At 27.2% G+C, this 18,265-nt stretch overlaps 2 protein-coding genes across 4 annotated transcripts; one reads left to right on the top strand and one right to left on the bottom strand.

Moving 5' to 3' along the window:
• Positions 1-286: 286 nt before the first annotated feature.
• LOC113553044 (transcriptional activator protein Pur-beta-B) lies at positions 287-12,011 on the bottom strand. 3 transcript variants are annotated; one of them, XM_026956167.1, is made up of 8 exons: positions 11,736-12,011; positions 11,191-11,250; positions 10,827-10,862; positions 2,328-2,446; positions 2,067-2,169; positions 900-1,018; positions 576-815; positions 287-497 (listed from the first exon to the last, which is right to left on the bottom strand). In XM_026956167.1, exons 1-8 carry the CDS (start codon positions 11,776-11,778, stop codon positions 342-344), a joined length of 876 nt encoding a protein of 291 aa, XP_026811968.1. In that variant the 5' UTR covers positions 11,779-12,011; the 3' UTR covers positions 287-341. The 3 variants fall into 3 exon arrangements, with proteins under 3 accessions (XP_026811968.1, XP_026811976.1, XP_026811984.1); XM_026956175.1 differs by having other exon boundaries at positions 588-815; positions 11,736-12,010; XM_026956183.1 differs by lacking the exon at positions 11,191-11,250 and having other exon boundaries at positions 11,736-12,005.
• A 2,168-nt stretch (positions 12,012-14,179) lies between these two features.
• LOC113553035 (protein Skeletor, isoforms B/C) lies at positions 14,180-17,527 on the top strand. The gene is made up of 13 exons (XM_026956155.1): positions 14,180-14,234; positions 14,303-14,519; positions 14,666-14,774; positions 14,852-15,017; positions 15,087-15,159; positions 15,297-15,471; positions 15,545-15,787; positions 15,855-15,990; positions 16,354-16,546; positions 16,608-16,708; positions 16,800-17,054; positions 17,115-17,222; positions 17,291-17,527. The coding sequence occupies exons 1-13, from the start codon at positions 14,180-14,182 to the stop codon at positions 17,485-17,487; spliced, it is 2,028 nt and encodes a 675-aa protein (XP_026811956.1). The 3' UTR covers positions 17,488-17,527.
• The last annotated feature ends 738 nt before the right edge of the window (positions 17,528-18,265 follow it).

An 18,265-nucleotide genomic window follows, 5' to 3' on the forward strand; every position in this document is an offset into this window, starting at 1 on the left:
TGGTAGTTACTAGAATTTAAATAAATGTTCAACAAACATTGCACTAATGGAGAAATTATGAGATGGAACAACACTTAAACAAGCTAGAAAAGACTTTAACATTGTACAATCAGTTGGTAAACTCATGTGCAATTAGAACATAAATCAGATGCCTCAGTAAATTCACATTCCTATAGGACGAATTGAATATCATCCCCACCACCTTGTCATATTATACTATTCGTTAGACCTGCTAAATTAATTTAAAATATTTTTTAAATTTCATTTGTTTGTATGAGTGTGTGTGAAAAAAATTTAATTATATATTTTTTTTTTTTATATAACTTTTTATACATGGAGGTTTATTGTGGACTGACACTTTCAGCTGGCACTGAAGTTGCTGTAGTACTTTTTTCGTTGCACTCAGCCATCTTTTCACAATAGTCCCTGAAATAATCGCGGAAGCGGGACCATGACTTTTCTGGCACAGTGATTGCTGTTCTAAAGTTTCCTTTAACCTATTATTTAAATTAATATTAGTTTACAATTAAATTTAATCATATAAGATAGTTTAATGAAGAATAATTTAGACTTGCCGTAGTTGTTACCTCCGATATGCGCATGTAAATGCCACGATTATTTTGCCCAACGTCAAAATAAAAATTTTTGTTATCAACCCTCATGTGACGACCATCAGGCAAGTCACCTTTGAAGCCACCATCATCTGTACCAAATTCATCTAGTAGATCTGTCAAATTATCACGGAACTCAATCATCCCTTGCGCTGGGATAGCAACTTGAGAACGCGGGCCACCACGAGTAATGGTCTGGGAGACCTAAAAAGGTAACATAAAACATGCATCAGATATACATTCTTAATTTGGTTAATTTATTTTAGAAAAATAAAAATATTCACTTACACGAAGAAATCTTCCACGTGCGTTTTCCTTTAAGTCTAAATAATAACGACGGTTGTCCTTAATCATCATTTCAGACTTCAATTTTCCATCTTCAGGAACTGTATCTGAATTTGGCGGTCCTGTAGAAATATGTTTATTTATGATTTATAGGGTTTGGAACTTCTAGTATTCACATAATTTTTTTGTAACATTCTTTTAGGTGAGATGGAAATTATTTATTTGAAGTATCTACCTAAATAATTTTAATAGAAAATTTTATTTTACATATTTAGTTATATTTTAGAGAAAAAGTATACTAATTGAACATTTTATAGCATATTGCATTTTTCATTTTTTTCTTAACTCTATATGATCATAATTTTATTGGCTAATATTTTGTTGATATAATGTTCAAAAGAATTTTCTAAATATCTTGACATCAATTTTATGATTATCTTAATCCATAAGTAATTTGAAGTCTTGTTATCAACATATGACTATAATAATTTATGTTATTGGACAAAATTACTATTATAAACTTTAAAATCTTGACAAAATCAGTATGTGTATTGTGATTATTATTTTCGTTATGATACTAATTACTATTTAACTATATAGACTAATCTACAAAATTCAGTACAATTAAAAAATTACAAATATTTAGTTTTATTTTGCCAGTTTAAAAATGCCTAAAATATCAAACAATAGTGCATAAGTCAATACACAACAGAGTTCAGAGAAAATATGTTTTTTTTTAACATTTTATACAAATTTTACATTTTTTTTTTTTGAAGTAAAAAAATTTTAGCTGCATATTTTGATCATTTATGGGACAAACAAAATATATATTTTTTTGAACAATAATGCAGTATATGAGTAAGTAACAAAAATATTTTTCTTTTTTCAACATTTTAACTAAAACCTATAGATGATAAGAACAAAGAATTTCAGTTTTAAAGGAAAATTAATTGTGAATAAATCATTTCTATTTTTAATTTTGATTTAAATAAGGATTAAATATTATGTATACTGTATATAAAAATAAATGTTTAGTGGAAGCTCAGTTTTAAGACTTAGGCAGCATATTTTGTCATTTAATTATATACTGTTACTAGTGTTATTTACTAGGTTAATTTAATTATATTCATTATCTTACTAATTACTTAAAATAATATTAGTAATATTTACCTAATTGTGAATAAAACTCGCTGAAAGTACCAAGATGATCCCTGAAATCAGCCGCGGTGGACAAAGCCAAAAAGATTTGACTTCTTCTGCCATCAGCTCCAATCTATAAACATATTTAATAATATTAAAATTGACATAAATTATAACACATTTTTAATAATTATCCAGCACTACATTTTGTTTCAATTTAATTAAAAATTTATTTAAACACAATGATTTTCAACTTGAATGACAAATTATATTATATATATTTATACTTACTTCAGCAACTTTTATAAATTTTCCTCTTCTATTTTGTTTAACATCTAAGTAAAAACGTTTTGATTGTATTTGAAGCATTTTGGTAGCCAGTTCTTGCTCATTACTTTGCTGTTGTTGACCTATATTAAAAAACAGTTAACGTAAATGAATAAATTTGTATTAAGTTGAGCAAATATTACTTTACGAATAATTATTATCTACACATATACAAAAAAAAAATTTCACAAAAGATATAGGTTTATAGTACCAAATATAATTTCTCTGTCGATATCTGACATAATGAAGTCGTTATCGCGGTTCTGCATTTTATTTTAATGTCAGCTTAAATCAAATGATTTGCAAACGTAATTTTTTGTTAATATTAAAACGAAAACTAAAAACATTTAAGGTCATATTCCGCTAACAAAAGATTAACAGCAGAGCAACACGATTAAAGGGGTACAACACTCGGGGATGGCAACAACAGTACAACACTACTGGTAGGGATTAGGTCAGGGCGCTCAATAAGTGGGTCACGTCAGCTGACTTGCCGCATTAAGGGTTGTAGATAGTACCACGAGAAATAATTTATATTTTTTAAAATTTATTTTACATACTCGTTTAATGGGATTTTTTTAAATCACTTTTTATTAGGTTTGTAAACAACAAGTTAAAAACCAAACAAATTTCCAAAACAAATAATTAAGTACCTAGGTATTATGAATTATTTTGATATTTTATATACTACATACAATTTTTAATTGTATTAAGATAAGTTCGTTGTAGACGCGATTTAAAGTATTGAACATATAATATCAATAACCCATCATTAGATAAATAAATATACATTAAAACGTAAGTAAAAATTTGGTATTTAATAAAATGTCACTATTTGTTTCAAGATTAAGTAGCTTAGGTAGCTTAAACGATAAAAAAAATGTACAGCTTCACCTATTATTTGTCAGCAAGTATATAACATGAATGATGAATCAAAATCATGAAAAAATTTGTCGACAATTGTATACTTTAATACATGTATTTGTGTATAGTAGTTAATAGTAAAACACGAAAAAAATCATAATAAATTAATTATTTAAATGTGATGATAAAATAATTTTAAACAAACCATCTATGTTACGAGAAGTGGCCGTCATTACACTGCATTTTTGGTCGAATAGATATTCATTGTTTTATATTTAAGTAACTCATGACGGATGTAATTCGCGGTAGAAAACGCCGTGATAGCCCCAGCCATACACTTAAATTCTCATTTTACAAAGTCTGGCTTAGATCTATTAAATGTAGTCTGATATCTCAATAAAAAAAAAACTAAATACAAAAAAAATAATTCTCGAAGGAAGCAACAAATATAATAAATATGTATTCTTATTTATTATTTAGTTTTCTATTAACAAAGACTATAGAAGATGACAATAATTTAAGAATAGATTTTATAAAATAATTTCGCTATTTAATTTTGTTAAATAACTAAAGTAATGGGCACTATGCTAAAGACAAAAGAGGACCGCCGCAAACGATCAAACAAGATCAAGAAATAGGTACTTCAAATTATAACAATAAATAATTTTGTACTGATTGGCGACAGCTACCATGATCTCTTCGTAGTTGATACAGACTACCAATATAATATATATTTCTAAATAATTTAAGCAGAGACCTATTTAGGGGGAGGCAGGCGGTACATTTTGAGAGTATTTTTTTATAATAATACGGTACTTAGGTTTTTCTTATCTGGAGCGCAAAATTCCTAAACATGTCGCTGCATTTTTTCAATTATTTAATTAGTTAATTCGAAATTAAAGGTTTATAATCAGCAATTTTAGTACCTATTCATTAGTTTAATTTCAATGGCTATTAATTATAATATAGTAATTAAGTGTTGAGTAATTATTTTATTACATTCACATAATTGGTAAAACCCTGGGAAAACCACTTTCATTTTAAATGGTGATTGACATTTTAAGGAAAAACAAAACGGTTCCACTAAAACTGTAATCGCAGTTTTCGAAATTAATAAGAATGAAGAACTAAATTTTATAAAATATGCCAAATAATATATTACAAATGCATGTATTAGTACTATCTAATCATAAATTCATAACTAAAATTATTACTAAAATATTTTGTGATAATTATCCACAATAGTCAAATATAATTATATATAATATTTAATACTTATACATATCTATTAATTTAATAATTAGACTTAATTATGTAAAAGCAAATATCAATATATTCATAAAAAAAATAAAACAACCATCGGATTAAATTCTACAATTTATCGTTATTTTAAACAGTAGATATATTTAGCAAACAGTACGATTTAAAATTTAAAAAAATGTATTCCTGTTCAAATTTATTAATATGTATTTAGATATCCGTTTGTGCTAATTTATCTGAATTTTGATAAAATAAATACATTTTATTCCGTCCTCAGATACTTAAACACTGGATATTATCAAAGGGTGATTTTTTCTATCAAATGTATCACATTACTAATATATATATATCACAATAACATATTAACATGTGTGTACAATATACACTGTACATCGATTGTTTTTCTAATCTTCAATAATAATCATTGAAAAAGTATCCTTGCTTAAACATAGTTCTGTCTTTGTAGTTACATTACTTATATTATATTATTTATAAATTATAAGTTAATAAGTTATTATTGTAATACTTATACTTTTTCGTTCTATATTTTTAACCAATTCATTTAAACAATTATTGGTAACTTAACCACAAATGTTATAACTTTAAAGTTATAAAAAAAAGTTAATAGTCAAAAAATTAAATAAAAGTAATAATTTAAAAATTACGAATTATAGACGTAAATATTTACATATTTCATTAAAATATATAGTATCTTTTACAAATCGTATTATCTTTTTGTTTAGTAACACGATTTGACCTTTCCAAAAAGTTAATAATAGCACACGAATATATTTATGTATTAAATACTGCGTACAATATACATATAATGTTATTATTCATGTTTTTAAGTTGTATAATTCAAAATCATTTATTAAACAAGTACAAGTTTCTAACTTCAATATATGTTTTAAGTAATATAACACAAGAATGTCATTATAACATGAAAATATAAAACCATCAAGTTATTTTTGGCCACCCTCAGGTTCAAAATCACAGCTAGAGCTACAAGATAACAACCATTATAGTATTTATAATATAAATCATATTATACTTTGTAAAACGTTGAATTTCTAATAAATCAGGTATATTATGACAATATTAATTTAATTAAATTATTTATTTGTATAATTAATTTAAAAAAATTAAATAACAGTATATATTCAATACCCTCCCTATTTATAAAAACTTAGATTAGATCATCAATCAATGAACCAATTGTAAAATACTCATTACTATTATTAAGTGTATTTTGCAGACAAATTTTTCATTTTAAATTTTAAATTATGCATTCAATGATATATAATATACACATTTAACATTGTATCTAAATTTAATTAGTTACTTTTGCTTATTTTCAATTAAAATGTATAGTTAATTATTAAAAATTTATCGTTTAATAATAAAATATAATAACAATTTTTTTTAAAAAAGCCAATAAATTACCAAGGGATGACTGCCAATGTGATATTTTTCCATAATTCCAATTGGCATTATCTTCCGAAGTATATCTAGCGCTAACGCCACTCGCCCCATTTGATGAAATATCCATTCATAAATTACATTCACTGGTCACCAGTTATAAATCGACAACTACTTTAACTCGACAATTACACCAAAACATAAGACGCCGACTGATCACACAACAACTGGTGGCTGGTTCCGTGTATACCCATTCCCATACACAACCATGTGCCTGGAAATAATTACGAATCTTTTGACTGTGGTGACGCGTCTCTTGTGGAAGACCGAATGACTCAGTATATTATGTCAGTCATCCCCACCCACTTAAATACAGAATGACAAACGTGATCCACAAATAAATACATATACACAAATTGCATAAATAATCGCATGGGGTTAAACTAGTGTTCCTATTATTAATGCATTTAAACAGTGTAAATTCAATAAAAAATACGAAAACAATAAATTATGTAGTTTTTAGTTGTTAGATTAAAAAAAAAAGAAATGATTGTTTAATTTAATGATTTTAATGTTACGATAAAATTTCGTTTTATGAAAAGCGCTATAACCGAGTAACAATATTAAGAAATCATAGATAATAGATAGATAAATGATAAATAATATAAATGGCTCAAAAATGAACGAAGAATGTACATTGTATTTTATACATCACGTGAGAAACGATTATCTTTCCACCTTTTTTTTTAATACCAAGTACAACTATAAAAAGTGAGTAATGTTTTATAAATTAATACATTGCTAAAATTATTTTTTTTTCACTGATAGTACAAAAAATATTAGACAATGTAATGTAAAATGGTTAAATGTTATATTGTACTAGCTTAGTAGATTTGAACTACAGTAGTTCAACTATTGAAGTGTAATTTACTTGATTTAATAAAGCCAACCTATCGATAGACTTAACTCAGAATTTAATTTGACAAATTGTACCTAGTTTTTATTTTATTTTGAACATGAATTATCAAAATGAATACAAATTTAATTTTTAGTTGATTCTTATGTTTGTTATAAAAGTATTATATTTCTATAAATACCTAGAATTTTGATCTTTTGTAAGATTAACTTATTTTGTAAACAATTTGTTTAGCTTTTAATTAAGAACTAAAAAAATAAAAATAAATTAATAATACTGTTTATTTAATATAGTAACTAAATAACCCATAAGGCCATAATTATTATTTTTTTGACAAAATTATTTATTAATTATAATTAAGTAATTTAAATACAAGATTTAAGATAATATATTATGTTATTTTACTTTGGATTTTTAAATTTAATATAAACAATTAAATTATCTAGGATCTATATTAATTATTTTTAATGAATTTAATAATAATCTAGTAATGTTGACTAACTTCAAAAAGTTGTTAAGTTACTTCTTAAATATAATTGAAATGAAATTATTTTACTTTTCAAGAAGAAAATTAATTTAGTTATTATAAAGAAAATTGGTACTTCTGATATTTTATCAAATATTAACCAATATAATTAGAAATAGTAAATAGATTAATTTTTAGACAATGAGTTAAACAAAACATGATATAATTTTACATGGATAATGGTTTAGAATTATCATTTAATGTATATAATTATGTTGTCAAAAAAATTAAAAACTAAATAACGATGGCTTTAAATAAAAGTGAATATGTATCCATAATGGATATTTACAATATCATTATTTTTTATACTTTATAATGCAGTGGTAACCAAACTTTTTTTTACCAAGAGCTATGAAAAAATTAAAAAATTCCAAGCAAGCCAAGAATTTAAACTTTTTCTTTGAATTGAATGCTATATTTTATTTTAGGCATATCTTAATATAGGTATATTAATAAATTTAATTATTAATTATTATAATGCATGTTATAAAATTATATACAGTAAACGCCGCCGCTTATAAGACTCACTTTGGGACCAGCACAAAGTGAGTCTTTTAACCAAATGAATCTTATTAGCGAAGTGGAAAAAAAATAATTTATTACATATTTATAAATTTTATTTTACTACATATTTTGCTTTAATTTTAATACTTTAACACATATTAAATATTACATACTCATTATTGAATAAATTTAATAATCCTGATAAAAAAAACTAAAATTATAATAGGTAAATATTACATAAAAAATATTATAAAAATTATACATTAATGAAAAATTATTTTTGAAAAAAATTTGTAATTTTAGTTTGTTTTAATATTCCAAAAATATAATAACGATAATCGATGCGATAAACGTGAACTTATATCTGTGATAAAAATAATTATACGTTATAAGGTACCAACAGAACCTAGAAATAATTAACACGAATATTATTTAATTTTTCAATACCAATTTATTTCTAAATTATAACCAAAAAAGTTTATTTTCTACTATTTATTTTACAAAATTTGAGTCTTATAACTGATTTTTTTTAAATGTATTTTGATTGTCCGGACCGTTCCAGACAATTTTGAATCTAATAAGCGACTGAACCTTATATCCGTGAGTCTTATAAGGGCGTCTACTATATAAATATATGTAATTGACGATAATACAATAACACATAGGAAATATTTTACAAACGTTACATTTTTAGAATACATATTTTTTTTAATTTTAATTACTTTGACGGGCTGGTTAATAAATGATCGTGAGCCAGATTTGGCCACCGGGCTATAATTGGTCACCACTGCTTAAAAGTATAGCTATTTAATTTTTAATACCTGAAAATGCAACGCACAATATTTTTTAAATTAAGTATCAAAAATAATCCCAACACATTTTTTTTATTCAGAAAAATATTCTAACAAAATTATGTAATGTGTTACCTATATTATATTACTACTTCCAATACTGTAATTTAGGTTTTATTGTTTTAATTGTAATACTATTTACAAGTTTATATAAATGTTAAAAATACTTAAGAATAACAATAGCAAAAACTGATTGGGACACTAGATTATTCTATGTTCTTAAATACAATGATCAACCTATACATTTTTCAAATTATGATTGTGTTAATAATATTTATTTTTTACATTAACTCAATACTTTATAACATTTCCCATACATTTTTTAATGATTTGATTATTATTTAATAATATTTATTTACTTTTACTTATTTGGCTGAGCCAACATAATATTTTATAACTAAGCTTTGATATAAAAAAATTAATTATATTTAGGCACTTGATATGATTACCATTAATCATTAATAAAGGGAAAGTAGGTACATTAATATTAATAAAGTTACAGAACTATATAATAATCTAAATTATTAATATTTAATTATATTGAGACGCCTGTTAACCATAATTTGTAGAACCATCACAATTTGCTACAGCTTTTAATTGATAATAAAATAAAAATTTAAATAATACATTTTTATATTGATACAAAATTAACAATTTCAAAGCTAACCAAACAAATTACATTGGGCCTTAAGAATAAAAAATTATTCCTTAAAAGTAAAATTATCATAATATTATGTTGAGTGTAACACAATATTTTTAATCGTTTTTATTGTACCTTATAATGATTGGATTTGAATACTTTAGACAGACACATATTAAATTATGGCCGTATTTAGTTTGCGACCCCTGCTCTAACCAATATACAGGGCCAGATCAAAGTATTTTATTGCTCTTAGTTATTATATGTTTAGCATCTCTCATTTTAGTGTTCTACTATAACTTACTTAAAAATGGAACTTTCACGTTAGTTTTCATAGTTATTTTCAGGAAAGTTCAAGAAACCATTTATGTGCAATAGCTGTTGTGACATAGCAATGTGACATTTAAATTTTGACAATAAAAATCAGCTGCTATGGTCAAGAGTCTAATTTGATACCATAAGTCGACTCTACTCATGTCTACCGCATAATTTAACAAAAATATAATAAATAACAACATACCAATTAACCATGAACGATCTTAAGTTTATTGCTGATATTCAAATAAAAATGAATATTTCCTTATCAATCAAAATATAAGAACTAACTACCTTAACAAGGATTTTTAAGAAAGTGCATTCCTTAATAATTCAAATTCCTTTGATATGATCTTAATAATAATTAAATACAATAAAAATCTATTAGATTTATTTGTAAACTACAGAAATTATTGATTTACATCAAATGTAATTATTTATAAAAAATTTAAAAGTTTACACTTTAGGAAACATTTGTAGAAACAGAGTGGATTGGAGCAAAAACATTGTTTTTCAGAGAGCAAATTATTTAGAAATATCAAGATTCATATGTATGTACACACACTATATACTATACTAAACTTTATGCAGGTATATACATTAAAAAAAAAAAACTATAATTAAATAAATTTCAGTACAAAAATACGATATATTTAATTATGCTCATTATATATAATTTAAAAATACAATTTTAGAACATAATAATAAATAATGATATTAAAATAATTTGATAAGTATTGGAATATATTATACTAATTATAAATAATAAGTAAAGGTACCTATAATAAAATAGATAAACTATTAAACGATAAACTATACCTCAACCTAGAGAGTTAATATAGTCGATATAGGTAATACATAGAAAATAAAACATTTGTTCAGTTTTCCAACAAATATTGCAGTTCTAGATTGGATAAATCACGAACCGACCCAAATTTTTTTTTTAAATTATTTAATATATTTACTTCTTTAAGCCTAAATGGACAAATTAAAATTATATCCTTAGTGCTTAAAAAACCATAACTACGGCACAATACCGTACTATCATAATATAATAAAATGTCAGTTTTAAAATACCTTTTATTAAAGATAACTCGCTTAGTACTAAAGTAGAACTTACAGTCGTTAACTAAATAAAAATGATGTAACTGTGAAATATTATTCTTACCAGAGTCAGAACCTGTAGCTCCATTTGAAGCTTGTCCTGAAAATAAAAATAAAAATAACCAACACATTAGATGTTTACCGTAGTAGTAAATTATTATTTGTACATCAATACAATATTGTTAGCAGTGGCGTCATGACATGGACCACGCAAGATATACATTTGAGTATTTAAAATCCAATTATGTTAATTACATTTATGGCCTGGAAAAAGAATAAATTCTACAGGGTTTATAGCCTGTATAAAAATGTGTATTAAAAAAAAAAAATTTAAATGACACCACTGCTCGTAAGGGGTAAGCGTAGCAGTTACCGTCTGGTAACAGTCAAATGCTGGGACAGTCATCCGACACGATAAAAACAAATACCTCGTCTGCGACTCAGTCTCGCGTCTCCGGAGGACATGTTATTTCGATGAACGGCAATACCTACAAGACAAAGGGCGCGTTAGTGCGTTGCCTATTTGGAGGAGACGGGAGTCGACGAACTTAACTACCGTCCCGGGGCAATGGGGGTGGTTTTTTGTCGGCTGTTTTAGGTGTTATTTCAATTTTGTCGCGAGTGAAAAAAAAGGAACGAGTCAAATGTACCGACATATGTTAGGGGAGGGGATGACGAGTGTGTGTGCATTCGCAATACGTGGAAACAGGGTACTGGGATGACCAGACACTCGGACTCTGGACGAGTGTTGCGAGCGATAATGGAATTTCGGTCAACGGTCCGTGGAGAGGAACAAAACCGCGGTGCACCGAATGCGGGTATCACCGATGCGGCGGCTCAGGGTCAGCCATCTTGGATTCGCGGATTCGTTATCTCCCGGGAAACAGCGGCGGGTCGTACGCGCGCGCCGCCGACGGTTTTTCGCGCGCGACGTCCCGGTGCTTACGCGATGCATTTAAAACAACAAACTCACTTTGGCTCTGGGGCTGATCATCGCCGCTCTCTCGGTCCGACATCGTCCGACAACGCACAGTCACACAAACCGCCGCCCCGCTCTACCTGGCGCGCACACACACAGTTCACACACTCGTCGCCCGTCTGAGCGATCCTCTGGTCCGCTCGCTCGTTCGCACGCTCAAGCACCACCACTGCACACACCGACACAAGGGATACGTACACACACGCGCACACCGACACACGACGACGACGACGCCACCGACGCACAGCCGGTCGAACGATTTTTTGTCGTTTCCCCGCTACCCGCCGCCGGCCGACGTCAGTCAGCAGTCGGCGGGCTCGCACTCTCGCTCTCTCTGGCGGGGGCACTCGAGAACCCGTGAAGCGCGCGCGCGCGCGCGCCAGCGCTCGCTCAGTCTCTCGGTCTCTCCCCAGTCCCCACCAACGGCCGCGCTGTCATTGAACGCGCGCGCGTCATTTCGCTCGTTCTTTGACCGTCAATTTTTGTTTTTTTTTTTACGCGCCGGAAAGTTCCTTGTACGGACGATCAGCTGCTGATCTATGGCGTTGAGGAACAGTCGGCGTGCGTGCGCACACCAGCGATCGCACTGCGCCATCTGCAAGACTGTTAAAGAATAGACCGACCAATTTCGCGCGCGCCGCACTCGCCAGTTGCCACCTGACCACAAGTGCACGTCGTGCGGTGTGGTTGCTGTCTGCGTATTATTATAATACAAAAATGTAACACTATATTATGTAACGACGTCGGCGCCGTCTCGCGGGTGGCCGTGGTGGGTATAATCACCCTACCCTCCACAACGATACGCGATTCAGCACCCGATCCGGTCATCCGATCGGTAAATTCGTACTCCGTAGCCTTCAATCGTCTGCGGCGCGCAGTGTGGAGGAAAGACGAAAAGACAATTTTGATTTTTTTCATAAGTGGCATACTGTGTTCAAAAAATGCGATTGAACTATTTAATTGGTTTTAGTTCCAGCCCCCAGTCATTTGTGCCAATGACTCATCAGCACATTTATACTTCTGCTTATCGATAAATTGGTATTCCCTTTACACTAAAAGAATAGTAACAACTAACAGATTCAAGATTTAATTGGTATCAGTGTCTCGTATATGTGTATTTTCATTGGTTTTGACAGAACCAATAATCTTGTATAGCCATTTGTCAATTGATATAATGTTGAATTAATGGTAGAATACATTTTATTGGCCTTCATTTCATGTTATTGTTTAAAACAGTAAATGAGTATATCTACAGTCAGTAAGAGATGGTACCTACATATACTGACTATATATTTTATTTTATTAAATTTTCATTAGTACCTAGTACACATTGAATATTAATTTATAATTTAATAAATTTATGATAATAAACGACACAAATACAAATTACACATAAAAACACGTATACAGTGTATGTATACCATGACTAAGATATCGATATAGTATATATCTTAGTATATAAAATATTAGATTTTTCAAAATTTAAACAACTGTTATTTAGATTTAATTCGGTATACATTTTTATATAATAAACAAAATATATACTTGATATAAAGATATATTTTATAACTATTTTTGAATTATTACAGTAAAAAACCATATACTTACATCATCAAGGCCAATATTATATATATATATATATAAGTTATTCAGTGATTTAAGTGCTATGTATATTGTATATATACAGTACCCATATAAATATGTATAATTACGTAAAATACCTTAAAATGCTGAATACTTATATAGCTAGTAAGCTAAATACCCATACCACATATTTAGTTATACAGGATATGCTTCTAAATTAGTTCATCATTCAATGATACATTCATTATTTGAGAATAAACTATAGTTAATAATAGCCGTATTGGTAATACATATATTATTATGGTAAGTTGTTAAATATAGTAGTAACTATAGAGTAGATTTTAATAAATCGGTATTGAGTAAGTGTATTAACTATAGTTAGGAATATGGGCTGTTTTTTTATAGGTGGGAACGTTTAATAAAAATAGTACAGATTGTGCTAGGTAGACGGGAGATTGTTGAGTAATTGGCCACGTTGAATGTTGAACTACATTTTTATTCAAAAATAATGGAGTATGGACAGTTATTACATGCACTATACTGGAACAATATTCACTGTCACTTTCTAATTCTATCAAGATCTCTCTCTTTGTATTATGACTCAGTTGACTCGCTCTAACTCTGTAGTCTATTGGGCACTGGTAGGTACAACAGGTAGTTGCCACTGCCATCGCGCATGACATTCTTGTGAATCACGGTGATATAATGTAATTTAGTTTAAAGATAAAGAATAATTACGTTATTAAATCATGAATAAAATGTGAAGACTTACTACCTTCATGTTTAAATTCTAACTAAAAATAGTTTACACATTTTAAATATTATTGTATTATAGTTCATAAGTGAACAAGATAATGTGTTCAGTGTTAATGACCTGTTTGTTACTATGTTCAATTTTTTTACTTGAAAGTAATTGTGGAAACTTTAATGCTTCTAGCATATAAATAATATTTATTGACATTCTTTATATCTTACAGGAAACTATGTCATTAGTACCGAGTATAGAGGTAAATCATTAGGAACTCTGAACTCATATCATCATCAAGTAGGTGGTGAAGTGTTTGCTGTTAATGAATATACACTTTTGATATCGGATTTTACGTTTGATGGAAGTGCGAATGATGCGTTTTTCTGGGCAGGAGCTTCTAGTAGACCTGGTCCTCAAGGATTTATTTTAGCTAACGAATATGGACGGTAAGAAAGTTAATTTATTAAATTATTTATTTAAATTTATACTATCTGTATAAGCCAAATTAATTACTGATGATATTTACTAAATGATTAACTAAAAATTTATTAAGATAAATTATTATATAATTTTGTTTTTAATATTATTATAGGACTGATGTGCTTAAACGATACTTAGGAAAAGAATTAAAATTAACACTTCCTGATAATAAAAAATTAACTGATATTAATTGGTTTGCTATTTATGATCTTTCAAAAAATGTAAGAAGTTTATATTTTATTTTAGCTAGAATAAATATTAAATCAACATTTTTAGTTACAATATACATATAATTTAGATTGCATTTGGTGATGTTTATGTTCCGGAAGATTTTGAACCACCAGTTAAACAAATAATCGGTGACCTTACAACTAAATCACATGGAGTTTCATCAGGACCAATTGAAATATTAGATTCTAAAACTATCAAGATTCCTATGTTTTCTTACAATGGTGCTGGAAAAGGTTAATGCATATATTAAATATTATTTCTTAACATTAAAATAATTTAAACAATTTTTAAATTATTTATAGACACGTACTTTGTTGTTGGAAATGGACCTCAACCATCAGCTAAAGGGCGAAAAATTCCAGATGAATCAGGATAGTAAGTAGATATTTTATTTCAGATTTATTTAATTAAATAAAATTGTAAACTATAAATTAACATGATAAAAATACTTGGTGTATTGAAATAATTGTATGAATAATAGAAAAAATGTAATAAATTTGATTTTATTATAGCTTAGACAATCTAAGAACTTATTTAAATGAAACCATTATACTAGAACTGGTTGGAGATACTACAGTTTTTGACATAGATTGGTTGAGTGTGTATGATATTCAAACTAAAGAAAATTTTGGTTGGGTTTTAATACCCGATGAACCGAATGTACCCCCATCTCTGAAAAAAGTTTCTGTTAGTATTATTATTATGAAGTAACAATTTTCAACAAAATATATTATTTATATTTTTCCAATATTTATTTTAGGATAAAATAGAAAATATTATGCATTGTATTCAATTGCATAAAAAGCTTCAACTAAGTTGGCAAGTATTTGGTCCTCAAATTACAATAAGACTAGCAGGACAAATAGATGAAGATAATTATATGGCATTTGGATTCAGCGGATCTGAAGAAGCACCTCAAATGCTAGGAGCTGATATTGCTATAACATATATTGATGGATTTAGAGGCCAAGCAATGGATTATAATATTACGGACAAATCTCCAGTTTGTAGTGCTAATTTATATTTAAATTGACAAAATAATATTATAATAGCATTGATTTTTATAATAGTGTGTAAAAGTATTGGGACAGTATAAAGGAGTATGTAGAGATACTCTAGTTGGTGGATTAGATGACAATCAAGTACATACTGCATCTAGAGAAAATGGAATCAATGTCATAACATATAGAAGAAACTTACAATCATGTAAGTATTTAGTCTATTAATCAGTCAATTAATAAAAAATAATTGTAATAAAAGTTGTGCTAGAGATAAATTAACTTTTTTTACTCATTTATTTTAAATTTTTATGATGGTTCAACATTTTTTGCTTAATTTTAGAATTAGAATACCTATTATAAACTTTCTACCTTTATAGTTTAATTTTAAATATTTATGATTTAAATTTAAAACTTTCTATTATAGAAGTAATTATCATTAAATAAGTAAAGGTTCTAGAGGATATACTATACTTAATGTATATTAATAATATTTTTATGGTTTATAAAACTCAAAATTTAGGTTTATACCTATAGTAATATTAATAAACAATATAATTTATAATTTTAGATGATGTTGGAGATAAAGAGTTTAAAACTAATGCTTTAAATTCAATGATTTGGGCAATTGGTCGTATGAATCATCAAAAAGAACCCAGTATTCATGATTATTTTCCGAGAAGTGTATTAAAACTTGACCTAGATCCTAAACCTCCAATTGATACTTGTTACCCATTTACTGTGAATACTGAACCTTTAAAAAAGTAAATTTTAATTCATCAAATAAATATTCTTTTTATTTTTTTATAAATAACCTAATTTTAGAGATGTATGGGACCAACCAAAAATTATTGATTCGAGTTTACGTATGATGACTGCTACTCTAGGTCCATCAGGTGGAAAAAATGGATTTCAAGGTCTAACAGGTGAGTAATTTAAATTTAATATAATTGAACTCGTTTAAAAAAGTTAAGTATTTATTGAATAAAATAATTTTTTTTTTATTTAAATTTATAGGTTTACCTTCACCTGGACTTGCATGGTTTATAAATGGATATTTAATACCTGAAATTTGGTTAAAACGTGGTATTACATATGTAATTCATATTTATGGAGGTAATAATCCTCATAGTTCACAGTATTATCATCCATTTGTAATAACTGATGAACCAAATGGAGGTTATGATGGTATGACAGAAGTCGCGCAGAAACATACTAGAATATTAGCTGGTGTTCAATACACATTAAGGAGACAAGCTCGACCTACTTCTGGTATATAACTATTATATGATTATAATTTTAAACAAATAATAAATATTTTAATGTATTTAGCGGGCCCATTATGTTTGCGTGAACGAAAAGGATTTGATCGGCGTTTAGATGATAACTTTCTTTCATTTAAAGAATTCAATAAATCATTGGATATGAGATGTGAACCAGGTAAATTAAAACAAATATTTAAATTTTGTGGGTGTTTCAATAAAAGTATAAATTATTTTTTATTTTAGGAGATCCAGCTATATTGGAATTTAAACCAAATTCTTCTTGGCCAGATATAGTGTATTACCATAGTTTTGTTCAAAGTAATATGGGCTGGAAGTTACATATTGTTGACAAATTTAGTACAGGTAGAAATTCAGCTGCTCAAGTACAATTTAATTGTTTCTTAGGAATATTTTTTTACTTAATTTTTATTCAAATGTGATATTTTAGATTTAAATATATTTGTACAGATTGCAATTACAATAAATATAATAATTTATGCATAAAAAAAGTTATTGATGCTTGTCAAGTAATATCTATATCTGAAATATGTATTTATTTATAATTTCATCAATGAAAATGATCATGCATTTAAGGTCAACATTAAGAATAACATAGTGACATATAATAAGTATATGTTTGTAATATATATATATATATAATTATATTTTATATATTAATATTAAACAAGTACATCATTAACATGCACTGTAATGAAATAATTATATAAAAAGAATAGTTAAATACCAAAACATAAGAAAGTAAAAATAGTAAGTGTTAAATAATTATTATATATATATAAGTATTCAAAATCACTATTCACTAATACTATTGTTTAATGTTATTAAACAATTATTAAACTATTTAGAAATTGATAATATATAAAATCTGCACTTTCACTATAAAATGAAAAATTATAATGCTGGTAATTGGTTGCTTATAACAACAATAATTTAATTAAAACAATGAAAATAATTCTATGAAATATTCAATTTGTCAATTAGTTAAATATAAAATACAATTATTTATTTATTAATTCTAATTATTTCTCTTTATATTAAAATATATATAATATAATTACAATGAATGCAAATAAAGTTTTTTCCGAAAATGAATTGGTACAAAATATAGAACAAAAAGCAAAGTCTTTAAAGGAACTAATTTCTGAAATAAAACAGTCTAGTCACAATGATGAATTTAATCCATCAATATTTAATGAT

The sequence above is a fragment of the Rhopalosiphum maidis genome, chromosome 4 (assembly GCF_003676215.2).
Source record: "Rhopalosiphum maidis isolate BTI-1 chromosome 4, ASM367621v3, whole genome shotgun sequence".
Lineage (NCBI taxonomy): Eukaryota > Metazoa > Arthropoda > Insecta > Hemiptera > Aphididae > Rhopalosiphum > Rhopalosiphum maidis.